Raw genomic sequence first — 17703 nt, forward strand, 5'->3', positions numbered from 1 at the left:
TTAGGGTTAAGGGTAAGGGTTAGGGGTTAGGGTTAAGGGTTAGGGTTAAGGGTTGAGGCTTAGGGGTTAGGGTTAAGGGTTAGGGTAAAGGGTTAGGATTAAGGGTTAGGGTTAAGGGTTGAGGGTTAGGGTTAAGGGTTAGGGTTAAGGGTTAAGGGTTAGGGTTAAGGGTTGAGGGTTAGGGGTTAGGGTAAAGGGTTAGGGTTAAGGGTAAGGGTTAGGGGTTAGGGTTAAGGGTTAGGGTTAAGGGTTGAGGCTTAGGGGTTAGGGTTAAGGGTTAGGGTAAAGGGTTAGGATTAAGGGTTAGGGTTAAGGGTTGAGGGTTAGGGTTAAGGGTTAGGGTGGGTTAGGGTTAAGGGTTGAGGGTTAGGGTTAAGGTTAAGGGTAAGGGTTAGGGGTTAGGGTTAAGGGTTGAGGGTTAGGGTTAGGGTTAAGGGTTAGGGTGGGTTAGGGTTAAGGGTTGAGGGTTAGGGTTAAGGTTAAGGGTAAGGGTTAGGGGTTAGGGTTAAGGGTTGAGGGTTAAGGGTTGAGGGTTAGGGTTGATCCGCACAAATTTTTATGATTCATTTGATTCATATTTCATGGATTTTCCAAGAGAGAAGACATCGAGGATGAAGACTTAACTTTTAGGTTAATGTACGTCTAGTTAACTTCTCCATCTCTGATGAAGAGCAGCACGCGGCTGCTTTGATAAACTTTTCTAAGGAAACATCCAGGACTGCAGCAGATGAGATCAAATGTCTCAGTTTTTCTGGTGTGATTTAAAATAAAAGTTGTATTTTAGGAATCTCGCCCAGTGTAGCTTTAAACACTCAGACATGTCTGAACTGTCCTCAGCTGCTGTCCGACCTACAACGTGCTGCTGAGTATCTCTGAAACCTGGGCGTTGGTTTGGTCGTCTGAGTCTAGGTCCTGGGCGGCGGCTCCTTCCGGCTCCTCCCCCTCCCCTCCAGACTCCGCCTCCGCCACAACCACAGACACGCCGGAGGCCGTCACTTTCTCCATTATCTCCTCCTCTTGCTCTTCCTCCCAGAACCTCTTCTCATGGCCCGGCGACAGCTCCTTGAAGGGCTCCACGAAGATCCTGCGGACGTGGGGCCGCGGCTCCCGCTGTCGGCCCTTGCGGCTCTCCAGGACGCAGGAGGCGTGGCTTACGTAGGTGTTGCCCTGCGGGGAGGGCAGATCCCCCGGCAGAGGCAGGTCCGGGTCACGCTGCTTGGTGTAGACGCCTTCAGATAAGCACCCGGTGTGACTCTCGCCGCTGTGGCCCCTGAGCCAGCGCTGGGGCCCACTGAAGTACTGGCCCCGGTGGCTCCTGGAGAGCAGTTTGCGTTTGGCGGGGGGGTTGGGAGCGACTCTCTCCTTGGAGAGCGAGAGGCCCTCCAGAGTCTTGGTGGCGTCGGACAGCACCGGGGAGAGCGGCAGGGACAGCGGCAGGTCTTTGGAGAATCGGGGGGACAGCGGGAGGGACGGCGAGGTGGGGAGGGTCCTGGAGAGGGAGGGAGAATGAGGCAGACTGGAGGTAGAGAGAGGGAAGTCTTTGGATAGAGAGGGCGAGTGGGGGAGGAGGGGTGAGGATAGAGGAGCATCTTTAGACTTTGCATCCATCACCACCGGGGAGAAGGGGAGGTCTTTGGGCGGGCAGACGCTGTACCTGAAAGTTAAAAAGGATCCGTTAGACATTTACAGCACGATGGACACAGTGGAGGATGTTTATGTCCTGAACATGTGATCATACACATTTACACTGTGTCCTCACTGCTAACACACCTAGAAGTCCTGCGATGTTCAGCGTTCAGTAGTTTTATGGCTGCTGGATCACAGGAGTCGGTGGCGGTTTATGATTGGCCGATGTACAGATTGTGCAGACGGATGTTAGAACTCACCAGCAAGTTTGGTTTCATAGAGGGTGGGATCATGTTTTGTCAGATGACCAATACGCATAGTTGAGTGTGTGTGTGTGTGTGTGTGCGTGTGTGTGTGTGTGTGTGTACTTTCTCAGCTATCTTTCTGAGGACCTATTTGAGTTTCAGACCTTGTAAGTGAGGTAAATTTGGCCGGTCCTCACTTTGATCCTTCAAAGGGTTTATCGAGGGTTAAGACTTAAGGATGTGATGAAAACAATGCCTTATTAAATCATGTTTGTTTTTGTCCAATATTAAAGACATCCTGGGAAAAACATAATTACAGAATTTTTTAAGATTATTATAAATCTTTTTATTTTTGATGTAGAATTTGTTTTTCTTGTGTACGGAGGGTTTATATTTACTTCAAATGTTAAGGAGTTCTGCTCCAAAACATAACTAAGTTATGTTTACAGAAATCATATATCTTTAACATCACATTACATGAAAGAAGATGGAATAAATGGTTTTATGTTTCATGAAAAACAAACATATAACTGAACTAACTTGGACTTTTGGCATCACTAGAAATGTTTTTTTCATTAAATTATGTCTGTTTTTGTTTGTTTTGTTTTATTGTTTTTATGTATATATGTAGTTTATTAAACTATACAGGATATGTGGAGCTTTCTTATAGAAATATTGTCTTTTCAGTTTGTATATTTTTTCTAGATGACAGTAAAAAGGTCAAATATGTAAACCTGGTTTTAAGGTTAAGGTTAGAATCAGGTTTAGAGTCATTTTAATGAATGCATTATGTCCTCACAAGTATAGAAGTACAAACCTTTATTTATGTGAAGAATAGGGATTTAAAAATGTTTTTAAACATATTTAGAATTTTATTTTATTGATGTAAATCTGAAACTAAAAAATTAACTGAAATTACAAATTTACATATGATATATTTTAATAGTAGGAAACGTGCTGCTGCTTTAAAAGATGCAAATGAGCAAAGTGTGTGTGAATATTCTTGTGAGGTTTTCTGTGTCAGATTCTCAGCAAAAGCAAATTCACATCATGCAAAGATTGAACAATCACAGGTGTGTATATGTGAGAACTACAGACATACGCTGCTACCAGGATTCTTGATAAAATGATGCATGACATTAACAAACAGATCACCTGAGCTCGTGGATCTGGAGCACATCCGGGGCGCTGCCGCCCAGCGAGTGCACGGCCTGCTGGGACAGATCCTGCGGCGGAGAGTACAGCAGGTCCAGCTCACGGGGGCTCAGGGCGTCGCTGGAGTCGTAGTCGCTGTCTGTCGGCAGAAAAACCTCCGAGGACGCGTCTTCATCTGAGCCGAGCAGGGAGTCTGAGAGCACAGACGCAGATCATCAGGGTGAAGTTCAGCTTTTAGTGTGTTTTTGTCGTGTGAGTATAAAGTCGCAGCTGCTGTGAAACAACTCACCGCTGATGGCTTTCCTCCTGCGGAGTTCAGGTGAGGGGGAAGGTGTGGGCAGGTAGTCCATGGTGGAGGAGGTGGAGTCGGTCTTCTGCTGGCCGGAGTCGCTCTCTGGAGCGCTGGCGTCCACCAGGCAGGTGACGGGGACGCCGCCGCGAGGCTGCTTGTATCGCGCGTACTGCAGCGCGTCAGTGATCCAGCGAAGATCACGACGCATCTCGTCCAGCTGCTGCAGAAGAGCAGAGAGACAAACTAAGATAAACTCCTGTTTCTAAAACTTCTTCATTTATTGTCTGTTTCTGTTGAATTTTGCCTAAAAATGAATCACACGATATCAGTCTCTGTTTCTATGCGGATGATACACACATCTATTTCTCATAAGCTGCTCCTCATCAAATACAATTAATTTGGAAATATTTGATAAGTCAGTTTTTCAGAAAACATTACAAACTTTTACTGAAGATTTGCTGCTTTTCTTTGTTTTCTTTCTATACTGAACTTGATATTTTTGGGTTTTGGACTTCTGGTCAAACAAAACAGGCAATATGAACACATCAACTTGTGTTCTGGGAAGTTATAATGTGCATTTTTCACAATTCTCTGATATTTGTGAGACCAAACCGTTCATCTCTTGATCAAGAAAACAATCAGCAGATTAACTGGTAATGATAATAATAATGAGTTGCAGCTCTAGTTTACAGTAAAAAGAGTCATTAACTTCATGTATCAGTTATTATTTTCTCTTATGATACAACAAACACAAATGTTGGTTGATTTTATTTTATTTTTTGAGCATCGTTTGCTGTAACTTGATAGTCAGACGTCCAGAGAGACAGCAAACATGCTAATTAGCTTTGTGTAGCTTTCAACTTAATATTTTGGAAGGATAATGAAGCACGTCATGTTAGCATGTCTTGTGCTCTTGTAACGTAAAAGATGCACAAGGTTTAACACCCGAAAACCTCAAAAACAAAAGTTTGATATGTTTAGAGGTCCAGAGCTGGTATACACCAGAAAAACATTTAAACTTCCCGACACTGATCACCTGAATGCACCACTTAACAAATTTTACAGCAGAAGCTCGTTTGTTAAAAATCCTGCAGAAACAGTGTAAAGTATTTTATTTTATTTTGCACACTTGCACACAGGGTCACTACAATCATAACACACCCCAATCCTGAGTTGCATTGTGGGTAATGTAGGTTTTGACATGATAAAAAAAGATGATATCTCTGCTTCTGCTGCGATCTGAACCTTTTTTTTTTAAAAAAAAAACTGTCCTTCGTGTCTGACAATGTTATAGAAGTTATAAGGACTCTATAAGGACTGACAAAGTTATAGAAGGACTCTTAAGGTGTAGTGAGTCTAGAAATATGAACGCTGATACAGCTTTGGTGCAGCCTCTTGATATATTTTGTATGTTTAAATAACAGTAAAGTGTATCATGAGTGAATGTGTGTGTTTGGCTTTGAGGAGAATGAAGCGTGACAAAACGTTAAGCAGCAATTAGCCGACTGTCTGACACAGAGCAGGAGAGCACTTAGTGCCAGACACACACACACACACACACACACAGCGTGGAGACTGACAGCAGGGATGACTCGGCTGGAAAGAATGCCGAGGCTGCGATGGCAGAGTCAGTCCCAGAGAGAAAAACATGAAGGAGATTCCTGCTCGTCCCACAGAGGGAGGCTGCACTCAGCTTTCTTTGTTTACCAACAACAGTCACAAAATCCAAACTGCAGAGGAAAAAATTAAAACAACCACACAAAATTAAACTATAAACCTGCAATAACTTTTTGTTTTTTTTTTGGCCACGTGGGGGCAGCGAAAACAACATGTTAGCAACCAGTTGCTTTATTTCCACATCCAGCAGTTACGGAGCAACATTATCATTCATGTGGAGTCGTGTTTCTGTCCACCTGGTGAATGTAAGTCCAATATTCACTCTCTTTTAACTCTGTTTTTACTCTCTACCAACTCCTGAGGGAAATATCTGGCTCTTTAACTATGTTCACCAGCTAGTCTACAGCGAACTGTGTCTGTTTGGTGCTGAGCAGCTACTGTTTTATCTTTTATGTGACTTTGTGCTTCAGAAGTTTAAAGTTGACTGTCAGAAGCTGCTGTTTAGAGATCAAACCAGCAGTCAGGTGTCCATATGAGCAGTGAAAGAGGTTTTCCTCGCTGTAATCATTCCTCCTGTTCATACTGGATATTAAAAGATCCTTCAAATGTGTTTTCAATGGAAGTGATGGAGGATCAAATCCACAGTGTGTCCACACAGTCATTTAAAAGTCTGTGTGAAGCTTCTATTCAGCTTCATCAGTCTGAGTTAGTCATATCAAGTGGATATCTGACACATTTACAGTCTTTTTAGCATCAAATTCCCTCTTTGTGTTTCCTCGGACAGTGTTTCCCTGTTGAGCTGCAGGTGGAAGTATAGTAACAAAAAGAGGAACTTTGGCACTAAAAAGACTGTAACGTTGAAAGATATCTACTTGATTTGACTCATCTGGACGCTGAAGCTTCATATTAGCTTCAGATAAACAGGAGGACTGTGGATTTTGTCCTCCATCACTTCCATTGTAAGGTCATTATGAAGGGATCTTCTAATGGTCAGTATGAGGAATGATTACAGCAAGAAAAACATGTTTCAGTGTTAATTTGGGCTCCTGACTGATGTTTTAAGACACACTTGGAAAACTGTGAACCCGCCCGCTTTCATTAATGTTAATCCAAATGATGAATGAAGGATTGTTTAGGCTCATTTAATTGATCAAGAGACGAGATGCATCAGTTTTCTGGGAAATCTCAGATTCAGTTTAATGCTGAGCTACAGATTTACAAGCCAAAACTCTGACAATAAGACCGAGATTGTACAAAAACAACCGAATGTTACTGTAAAAACTGACGAAGAAGATAAGACGGAGAGTCTGGAGCTTCTTCCAGAGGAAAATCCAGTTTGGTCAATAACTCTACACTGGATATAAGATCAGGAACTTTCCAGAGGTTTGTGGAGCGGAGAGACGCATCTGCAGCTGATCAGACTGACAGCAGCTTCACAGCGTCGTGATTTAAGACGAAGTGAAGCTCTCGGCTGCTGCTGCAGTCAAACACAGAGATACACGAGAGGTTTCCAGGGACGTGCAGCAGCTTCTCTCTGCTCAGCGTCTCACACACAGCGTGGACGTTTTTAGCCGGCGTGTGCCACGGATACCGCATCACGTCTCCACGGCGACGCCAGCGAGGAGACAAAGTCATCAGAGAGACTGAAACCGATGCGTGTTTGTCCTCTGCAGACAGAAAGTTTATTCATCTGACTGAAGATCAGCAGGATGTTTGATTGTATTCATGTTTTATTTATGTTGAGAATATGAGAATAAAACCATTAAAATAGATAAAGACTAAAAACTAAATCAAATAAAAGACATTCTTATCTATTTTATCTATTTTATCTAGTTTTTAAAAAAAAAAATTCATTGTAGTTTTAATTTTTTAAATCTTATTTAAAAAATCTTATTAGTTTTATTTGAACATTTTCATCATTTTGTATTTTTTGTGTAAATTATTTTACTCTTTATGTTTCTTTTGTCATATTTTCAGCTTGTATGTGAAACAACAACCTGTATGGACGCTGCTGTACTAATGAAGTTCAACTGATTGATTGATTGATTGATTGATTGATATCTAATTGTTCCAGTAATATCTCCACAACTGTTGGACGGTTGTCATGACGTTCATTCATGTTCTCCAGAGGATGAATCTATTGTTCTCTCTGCTTCACACATTGATAATATTTATTAATGTTACTTTTTCATCTTGTGCCATCAGCAGATCAATATTTCTATTTGTCCAAGACTTTCGTTTATCTCCACACGAGACACAAAAACTTGATCCAAACAGTCCAGAACGACCCAGAACTCAAGACAATCAACACATCCTACCTGCTGAGGAATCTCACTGTAGACGTTTTCAAATTAATTCAAACATTTGAAAATATTTCCTGAAATGATCTGCAGGTGAAACTTGAGTTTAGTTTAAACGGGTTTGCAGGTTTGTAGCTGCAGGACGACTTTCGCTCTCTTTCGGATGAAGAAAGACTTGAAGGTGCAGAATCGATTTGTACTTGACTGTAAAGCAGCTTTCAGATGAACTGGAGATATTTTATTAAAACACTCAAAACTAAACTTTAACAACTGTTTTTAATGTTTGATTTAACAAACTCGAGATTTTACTGTTTTTATCTATTTTAACTGTTTGTGTGAAGCGTCTCTGGATATCTTGAAAGGTTTTCTGTAAATAAAATATATAATTATCTTTATTAAAAACAGACATAAAGAGGTTCCTGCTCGACTGTTATACAAATGTCACCTTTAATCTCCACAGTTAGAGATTAAACTGAGGCTGTTTGAGGGGAAACGTCCTGGTTATAAAAACTTATAACTTTATAAGAAACTTATAAGAAACTTCATATATATATATGAAGTTAGGAGCTGACGGGGAGCACCTGAACGCATCGTTAGGTGTTGAGGTCGGAGTGTATTTATTATATTTACTTTAATATTGAGGATTAAAGCTGCATTAGATCATATTTCTCCTCATTTCTGATTCATCTCTTGCTGGGAAAAGATTTCCCTCCTTGAATAAAGATGATTTAATGTCAAATATGGATGTATTTAATGTGATATTCTAATGCTGCTTTAATGGCATTACTTGATGTTAGGAGACGTTTACATTGTTTGTGGTGTGTTTAAGTCTCTGCTGGTTAATTTCAGCCTTATTTGTATATCAGTCACCTGTAAAACACTTTGAACTGCAGTTATTATATGAAAGGTGCCTTGAAAAGACAGTCTGAAGAATAAAACAACATAAAATAAAGATAATAGCTAAAAAATATTGTTAATTTATCAGAAGAAGACATTCTGAGTACATTGTATGAGTCTAAATTTCCTCCTGAATGACTTCCCAGTCAGATTTGGTCTGGTGGAGGAGCAGCGGTCTTCCTGTTCTCAGGTATTTCAGTGTTTTAGTTGTGATCCGTGTGCAGCAGTGACTCAGTTAGCTGTGAAGAAGAAAAGCCACATGTGCAGACGTCTCTGCAGACAGCGTCTGCTGCTGCTGTCTGAGCGCCGAATATTTTCCTCCATCAACATGTGGCGAGTCTAAACAAACTGTCCAATTAGACGGCATCACGTCATCTTCACACTAACCCACTTTCACTGCAGCGCACACACACACACGCAGCACGCACACACACACGGTGAGAGTCAGGACCTCCCAGATTACACATGCTGAGGCGCTGGAGTGTGTGTCTGTGTTCATGTTCTTCTATCTTTGTGAGGACCAACCTGAGTTTGAGAGTGAGGACATTTATAGAAGGAGAGGACATTTATATAAGGAGAGGACATATATAGAAGGAGAGGACATTTATAGAAGGAGAGGACATATATAGAAGGAGAGGACATTTATAGAAGGAGAGGACATTTACAGAAGGAGAGGACATTTATAGAAGGAGAGGACATATATAGAAGGAGAGGACATTTACAGAAGGAGAGGACATTTATATAAGGAGAGGACATTTATAGAAGGAGAGGACATTTACAGAAGGAGAGGACATATATAGAAGAAGAGGACATTTACAGAAGGAGAGGACATTTATAGAAGGAGAGGACATTTATATAAGGAGAGGACATTTACAGAAGGAGAGGACATATATAGAAGGAGAGGACATTTACAGAAGGAGAGGACATTTATATAAGGAGAGGACATTTATAGAAGGAGAGGACATTTACAGAAGGAGAGGACATTTATAGAAGGAGAGGACATATATAGAAGGAGAGGACATTTACAGAAGGAGAGGACATTTATATAAGGAGAGGACATTTACAGAAGGAGAGGACATATATAGAAGGAGAGGACATTTATACAAGGAGACGACATTTATAGAAGGAGAGGACATTTATAGAAGGAGAGGACATTTATACAAGGAGAGGACATTTACAGAAGGAGAGGACATTTACAGAAGGAGAGGACATTTACAGAAGGAGAGGACATTTACAGAAGGAGAGGACATTTATACAAGGAGAGGACATTTATAGAAGGAGAGGACATTTACAGAAGGAGAGGACATTTATAGAAGGAGAGGACATATATAGAAGGAGAGGACATTTACAGAAGGAGAGGACATTTACAGAAGGAGAGGACATTTATAGAAGGAGAGGACATTTATATAAGGAGAGGACATTTACAGAAGGAGAGGACATATATAGAAGGAGAGGACATTTACAGAAGGAGAGGACATTTATATAAGGAGAGGACATTTATAGAAGGAGAGGACATTTACAGAAGGAGAGGACATTTATAGAAGGAGAGGACATATATAGAAGGAGAGGACATTTACAGAAGGAGAGGACATTTATATAAGGAGAGGACATTTACAGAAGGAGAGGACATATATAGAAGGAGAGGACATTTATACAAGGAGACGACATTTATAGAAGGAGAGGACATTTATAGAAGGAGAGGACATTTATACAAGGAGAGGACATTTATAGAAGGAGAGGACATTTATAGAAGGAGAGGACATTTATACAAGGAGAGGACATTTATAGAAGGAGAGGACATTTATACAAGGAGAGGACATTTATAGAAGGAGAGGACATTTACAGAAGGAGAGGACATATATAGAAGGAGAGGACATTTATACAAGGAGAGGACATTTATAGAAGGAGAGGACATTTACAGAAGGAGAGGACATATATAGAAGGAGAGGACATATATAGAAGGAGAGGACATATATAGAAGGAGAGGACATTTACAGAAGGAGAGGACATTTATATAAGGAGAGGACATTTACAGAAGGAGAGGACATATATAGAAGAAGAGGACATTTACAGAAGGAGAGGACATTTACAGAAGGAGAGGACATTTATAGAAGGAGAGGACATTTATATAAGGAGAGGACATTTACAGAAGGAGAGGACATATATAGAAGGAGAGGACATTTACAGAAGGAGAGGACATTTATATAAGGAGAGGACATTTATAGAAGGAGAGGACATTTACAGAAGGAGAGGACATTTATAGAAGGAGAGGACATATATAGAAGGAGAGGACATTTACAGAAGGAGAGGACATTTATATAAGGAGAGGACATTTACAGAAGGAGAGGACATATATAGAAGGAGAGGACATTTATACAAGGAGACGACATTTATAGAAGGAGAGGACATTTATAGAAGGAGAGGACATTTATACAAGGAGAGGACATTTATAGAAGGAGAGGACATTTATAGAAGGAGAGGACATTTATACAAGGAGAGGACATTTATAGAAGGAGAGGACATTTATACAAGGAGAGGACATTTATAGAAGGAGAGGACATTTACAGAAGGAGAGGACATATATAGAAGGAGAGGACATATATAGAAGGAGAGGACATTTATACAAGGAGAGGACATTTATAGAAGGAGAGGACATTTACAGAAGGAGAGGACATATATAGAAGGAGAGGACATATATAGAAGGAGAGGACATTTATAGAAGGAGAGGACATTTATAGAAGGAGAGGACATTTACAGAAGGAGAGGACATTTATAGAAGGAGAGGACATATATAGAAGGAGAGGACATTTATAGAAGGAGAGGACATTTACAGAAGGAGAGGACATTTATAGAAGGAGAGGACATATATAGAAGGAGAGGACATTTACAGAAGGAGAGGACATTTACAGAAGGAGAGGACATTTATAGAAGGAGAGGACATTTACAGAAGGAGAGGACATATATAGAAGGAGAGGACATTTATACAAGGAGAGGACATTTATAGAAGGAGAGGACATTTACAGAAGGAGAGGACATTTATAGAAGGAGAGGACATATATAGAAGGAGAGGACATTTATAGAAGGAGAGGACATTTACAGAAGGAGAGGACATATATAGAAGGAGAGGACATTTATAGAAGGAGAGGACATTTATAGAAGGAGAGGACATATATAGAAGGAGAGGACATTTATAGAAGGAGAGGACATTTACAGAAGGAGAGGACATTTATAGAAGGAGAGGACATATATAGAAGGAGAGGACATTTACAGAAGGAGAGGACATTTATAGAAGGAGAGGACATTTACAGAAGGAGAGGACATTTATAGAAGGAGAGGACATTTATAGAAGGAGAGGACATTTATAGAAGGAGAGGACATATATAGAAGGAGAGGACATTTATAGAAGGAGAGGACATTTACAGAAGGAGAGGACATTTATAGAAGGAGAGGACATATATAGAAGGAGAGGACATTTACAGAAGGAGAGGACATATATAGAAGGAGAGGACATTTACAGAAGGAGAGGACATTTATAGAAGGAGAGGACATTTACAGAAGGAGAGGACATTTATAGAAGGAGAGGACATATATAGAAGGAGAGGACATTTACAGAAGGAGAGGACATATATAGAAGAAGAGGACATTTACAGAAGGAGAGGACATTTATAGAAGGAGAGGACATTTATATAAGGAGAGGACATTTACAGAAGGAGAGGACATATATAGAAGGAGAGGACATTTACAGAAGGAGAGGACATTTATATAAGGAGAGGACATTTATAGAAGGAGAGGACATTTACAGAAGGAGAGGACATATATAGAAGGAGAGGACATATATAGAAGGAGAGGACATTTACAGAAGGAGAGGACATTTATATAAGGAGAGGACATTTACAGAAGGAGAGGACATATATAGAAGGAGAGGACATTTATACAAGGAGACGACATTTATAGAAGGAGAGGACATTTATAGAAGGAGAGGACATTTATACAAGGAGAGGACATTTATAGAAGGAGAGGACATTTATACAAGGAGAGGACATTTATAGAAGGAGAGGACATTTACAGAAGGAGAGGACATATATAGAAGGAGAGGACATATATAGAAGGAGAGGACATTTATACAAGGAGAGGACATTTATAGAAGGAGAGGACATTTACAGAAGGAGAGGACATATATAGAAGGAGAGGACATATATAGAAGGAGAGGACATATATAGAAGGAGAGGACATTTATACAAGGAGAGGACATTTATAGAAGGAGAGGACATTTACAGAAGGAGAGGACATTTATAGAAGGAGAGGACATTTACAGAAGGAGAGGACATATATAGGAGAGGACATATATAGAAGGAGAGGACATATATAGAAGGAGAGGACATTTATACAAGGAGAGGACATTTATAGAAGGAGAGGACATTTACAGAAGGAGAGGACATATATAGAAGGAGAGGACATATATAGAAGGAGAGGACATTTATAGAAGGAGAGGACATATATAGAAGGAGAGGACATTTATAGAAGGAGAGGACATTTACAGAAGGAGAGGACATTTATAGAAGGAGAGGACATATATAGAAGGAGAGGACATTTACAGAAGGAGAGGACATTTACAGAAGGAGAGGACATTTATAGAAGGAGAGGACATTTACAGAAGGAGAGGACATATATAGAAGGAGAGGACATTTATACAAGGAGAGGACATTTATAGAAGGAGAGGACATTTACAGAAGGAGAGGACATTTATAGAAGGAGAGGACATATATAGAAGGAGAGGACATTTATAGAAGGAGAGGACATTTACAGAAGGAGAGGACATATATAGAAGGAGAGGACATTTATAGAAGGAGAGGACATTTATAGAAGGAGAGGACATATATAGAAGGAGAGGACATTTATAGAAGGAGAGGACATTTACAGAAGGAGAGGACATTTATAGAAGGAGAGGACATATATAGAAGGAGAGGACATTTACAGAAGGAGAGGACATTTATAGAAGGAGAGGACATTTACAGAAGGAGAGGACATTTATAGAAGGAGAGGACATTTATAGAAGGAGAGGACATTTATAGAAGGAGAGGACATATATAGAAGGAGAGGACATTTATAGAAGGAGAGGACATTTACAGAAGGAGAGGACATTTATAGAAGGAGAGGACATATATAGAAGGAGAGGACATTTATAGAAGGAGAGGACATATATAGAAGGAGAGGACATTTACAGAAGGAGAGGACATATATAGAAGAAGAGGACATTTACAGAAGGAGAGGACATTTATAGAAGGAGAGGACATTTATATAAGGAGAGGACATTTACAGAAGGAGAGGACATTTACAGAAGGAGAGGACATTTATAGAAGGAGAGGACATTTACAGAAGGAGAGGACATTTATAGAAGGAGAGGACATATATAGAAGGAGAGGACATTTACAGAAGGAGAGGACATATATAGAAGAAGAGGACATTTACAGAAGGAGAGGACATTTATAGAAGGAGAGGACATATATAGAAGAAGAGGACATTTACAGAAGGAGAGGACATTTACAGAAGGAGAGGACATTTATAGAAGGAGAGGACATTTACAGAAGGAGAGGACATTTATAGAAGGAGAGGACATATATAGAAGGAGAGGACATTTACAGAAGGAGAGGACATATATAGAAGAAGAGGACATTTACAGAAGGAGAGGACATTTATAGAAGGAGAGGACATTTATATAAGGAGAGGACATTTACAGAAGGAGAGGACATATATAGAAGGAGAGGACATTTACAGAAGGAGAGGACATTTATATAAGGAGAGGACATTTATAGAAGGAGAGGACATTTACAGAAGGAGAGGACATATATAGAAGGAGAGGACATTTATAGAAGGAGAGGACATTTATAGAAGGAGAGGACATATATAGAAGGAGAGGACATTTATAGAAGGAGAGGACATTTACAGAAGGAGAGGACATTTATAGAAGGAGAGGACATATATAGAAGGAGAGGACATTTACAGAAGGAGAGGACATTTATAGAAGGAGAGGACATTTACAGAAGGAGAGGACATTTATAGAAGGAGAGGACATTTATAGAAGGAGAGGACATTTATAGAAGGAGAGGACATATATAGAAGGAGAGGACATTTATAGAAGGAGAGGACATTTACAGAAGGAGAGGACATTTATAGAAGGAGAGGACATATATAGAAGGAGAGGACATTTACAGAAGGAGAGGACATATATAGAAGGAGAGGACATTTACAGAAGGAGAGGACATTTATAGAAGGAGAGGACATTTACAGAAGGAGAGGACATTTATAGAAGGAGAGGACATATATAGAAGGAGAGGACATTTACAGAAGGAGAGGACATATATAGAAGAAGAGGACATTTACAGAAGGAGAGGACATTTATAGAAGGAGAGGACATTTATATAAGGAGAGGACATTTACAGAAGGAGAGGACATATATAGAAGGAGAGGACATTTACAGAAGGAGAGGACATTTATATAAGGAGAGGACATTTATAGAAGGAGAGGACATTTACAGAAGGAGAGGACATTTATAGAAGGAGAGGACATATATAGAAGGAGAGGACATTTACAGAAGGAGAGGACATTTATATAAGGAGAGGACATTTACAGAAGGAGAGGACATATATAGAAGGAGAGGACATTTATACAAGGAGACGACATTTATAGAAGGAGAGGACATTTATAGAAGGAGAGGACATTTATACAAGGAGAGGACATTTATAGAAGGAGAGGACATTTATACAAGGAGAGGACATTTATAGAAGGAGAGGACATTTATACAAGGAGAGGACATATATAGAAGGAGAGGACATTTATACAAGGAGAGGACATTTATAGAAGGAGAGGACATTTACAGAAGGAGAGGACATATATAGAAGGAGAGGACATTTACAGGTTATTTATTTATAATTTTAGATCTTGACAGTTGAAACCATGAGGAGGTTTTTTATATTTCTGATGATATGTGAGGTTCAGACCTGGGCAGTGGGGGGGGTTTTGGGTTTTTTTTGGGTTTTTTTGTGAAGTACAATAAAAACATTTCACCTGTTCTTCACTTCTTCAAACGTCCGTTGAGGGTAAAGACGATTTTAACGTTACGATGAGATTTAACGGATTATAACGACGAACGTCCTCACAAGTATAGACGTCCACACGCTTGTGTGCTGACAGAAGTGGCTTCACACTCTGCCCTTCACTTCAACATTTTGCTGTCTTTAATGAGACAGACAGACACACACACACACACACACACACACACACACACACCCCTCCACGTGCTCTGATTGGTATTATTTTTTCCCCTGACATTCCCTCTCTCTCTCTCTCTCTCTCTCTCTCTCTCTCTCTCTCTCTCTTTCTCTGAGTAATTTGTGGTCGGGGGGCCACTTTTTTCCAAGCTTTAAAAAATCACAGACAGAGAGCTAGATAGATGCTTACACACACACACACACACACACACACACACACACACACACACACTCTCTCTCTGGCAGTGCTGCGATCGGAGAGCACCCGTGTGGTTTTGTGGTCGGTGTCCATTAACCGCGGCGGCGAGCTCTTCACAGAGAGAAATCTCCAGACGGGTTTACTTTCATACCTTCATACTTGTGGACTTGTGACAGCGGAGCAGCCAGTTATGGATTTTCTTTAACACTAGAAAAACAAGCTGTTTAACAGCTAAAACTCCCAGCAGTTACACTTTACTGCATCAATAAACCTCTCAGATTGGATTAACCACTCATTTGTTCTCACACCCGCCTGATGTTTTTGTTTTGGATCTGAAATAAGATGAGATGAATTAAAAATGTTCTCTTTGATGAGCTTTAATCAAGTGGATCTGCACAGTAGCTGAAACCTCACAGACAGACTCAACTAAACTCTGACTCACCGCTGCAGATGTGTTTTCATTTCAAACACTTTTTTGCCGTCGTAGAAGTCCCCGTATAAGGAGTTTTTCCCACATCTATTAGATAATTCTTTCTTGAATGTTTCACGGCCGAATTAGCACGACATGTTTCCATAAACCAGTTACCAGACTTTTTCCATTTTTTACCCCGAAATTTCTGCAGAAGCAAAGCAAACAGCCAAGCAGACCGACAGTCTGAAGCCTCGCTAGCGACCTCTACAGAAGAGCTGCTCCAGTTAAAGATGCCTTTTAAGAATAATCTCCTTATGATTTATTCACAAATAAGCTCAATTAACTGGTTGAAAATCTCCTCCTTCACCTTCATGTTGAAACTGCTGAATCTGTAAATATAATCCTGCTGGACACAAGACATCTCCTCCTTCACTGTGAAGTCCATCTCAGTGTCCAAACTGGTTCTGATGTCATAAATCCTGCAGGTACGTCCAGGTGTTCAACTCAGATTTAAGGTAAGAAACTTTCCTCCTTCTGTAAAAAATTATTTATTTTTTAAAACTGTAAAAAATAAACAAGAAACTGATGAAAAAAAAGAAAAAGTTCATTAATTTCATTCTAATTCAAGAGTAAGCTCATTAATTATTAGAGTTTTAGAGGTGATACATGTGACATACTGTGTATCATATATGGATTATAGTGATACATTTATTACTTGCTACCAGTTTGTCCCAGTGGTCTCTCCCAGTACTGCACAGACCTCCATTATAAAACACCTCCAACTGCAAACAAGCTCAGTTTTTACTCTTTTTATTATGAATTTGTATCCGTAAAATTTTCCACAAGCCTAGAAAATTGATTTTAAAGCGCATGACATCATCCATATGTAGAATCTTAGTTAGTACACTTCCATGTAGTACACTGTGTACACTATATATTACTGGCGTACTACAGGGTAGTGTTCAGTCTCAAATCAAACACAGCCGTTGTGCACTTACCGGAAATGACGATCGCAAATTAGCATTAGTTAGCGTTAGCATTCGCGCTACCAAATCATTACAGCTAAATTAACCCAAAAAACATACTGATGGCTTATATCCAGCAACAGCATAGTGGTGATTAGTGCTAAAAAGCACATGTATATCTTACATTTGTATAATGTGGTGATGTTCACCGTAGTTACAACGTACCCGGCCACCATTTCCAGTTTGAAAAGTGGTCCTTCCCCTTCCGCTACGTAGCCGAGATGGTGACCATTGCGGGCGAGAAGTGTCCATAGTTCCACACTCTACTTTTTGACCGTTTCGAGTGCACCATCCGAGTTCTCACAGTTCACTGCGTTTCCCAGACTTCTCAGTGTGAACGCACTTATGCACTCAAATTGTTACGTGTAATTACAGAAGAATGCGATTTGAGTCACAGAAACATGAAGCTGTGAAACATTCAAGGAAGAATTATCTAATAGATGTAGGAAAACTTCCTTATATGGTGCTTCTAAGACGGCAAAAAGTGTTGAAATGAAAACAATAAAAACACGTCAGCAGCGGTGAGTCAGAGTTTAGTTCAGTCTGTGTACTGTTCAGATCCACTAACATTTATTCAGCCTAATTAAAGCAGAATGAAGTCTTGTTAATGTTTTTCTGTTGATGATGTAGAGTACTGTATGTCAACCAGTAAAATTTAGAGTGTTTC

At 40.0% G+C, this 17703-nt stretch overlaps 1 protein-coding gene across 5 annotated transcripts in view; it reads right to left on the bottom strand.

The window, feature by feature from the left end:
* Positions 1-465: 465 nt before the first annotated feature.
* ankfn1 (ankyrin repeat and fibronectin type III domain containing 1) overlaps positions 466-17703 on the bottom strand; it is a 146348-nt gene continuing 129110 nt past the window's right edge. For all 5 annotated transcript variants that reach the window (XM_044337848.1, XM_044337847.1, XM_044337851.1 and 2 more), the window contains exons 23-25: positions 3316-3538; positions 3027-3219; positions 466-1654 (exon numbers count right to left, since the gene is read on the bottom strand). In XM_044337848.1, coding sequence (XP_044193783.1) covers positions 850-1654; positions 3027-3219; positions 3316-3538 — 1221 coding nt within the window. In that variant the 3' untranslated portion in view covers positions 466-849. The remainder of the gene's footprint in view (positions 1655-3026; positions 3220-3315; positions 3539-17703) is intronic.

This window comes from Thunnus albacares, chromosome 20, assembly GCF_914725855.1.
Source record: "Thunnus albacares chromosome 20, fThuAlb1.1, whole genome shotgun sequence".
Taxonomy (NCBI): domain Eukaryota; kingdom Metazoa; phylum Chordata; class Actinopteri; order Scombriformes; family Scombridae; genus Thunnus; species Thunnus albacares.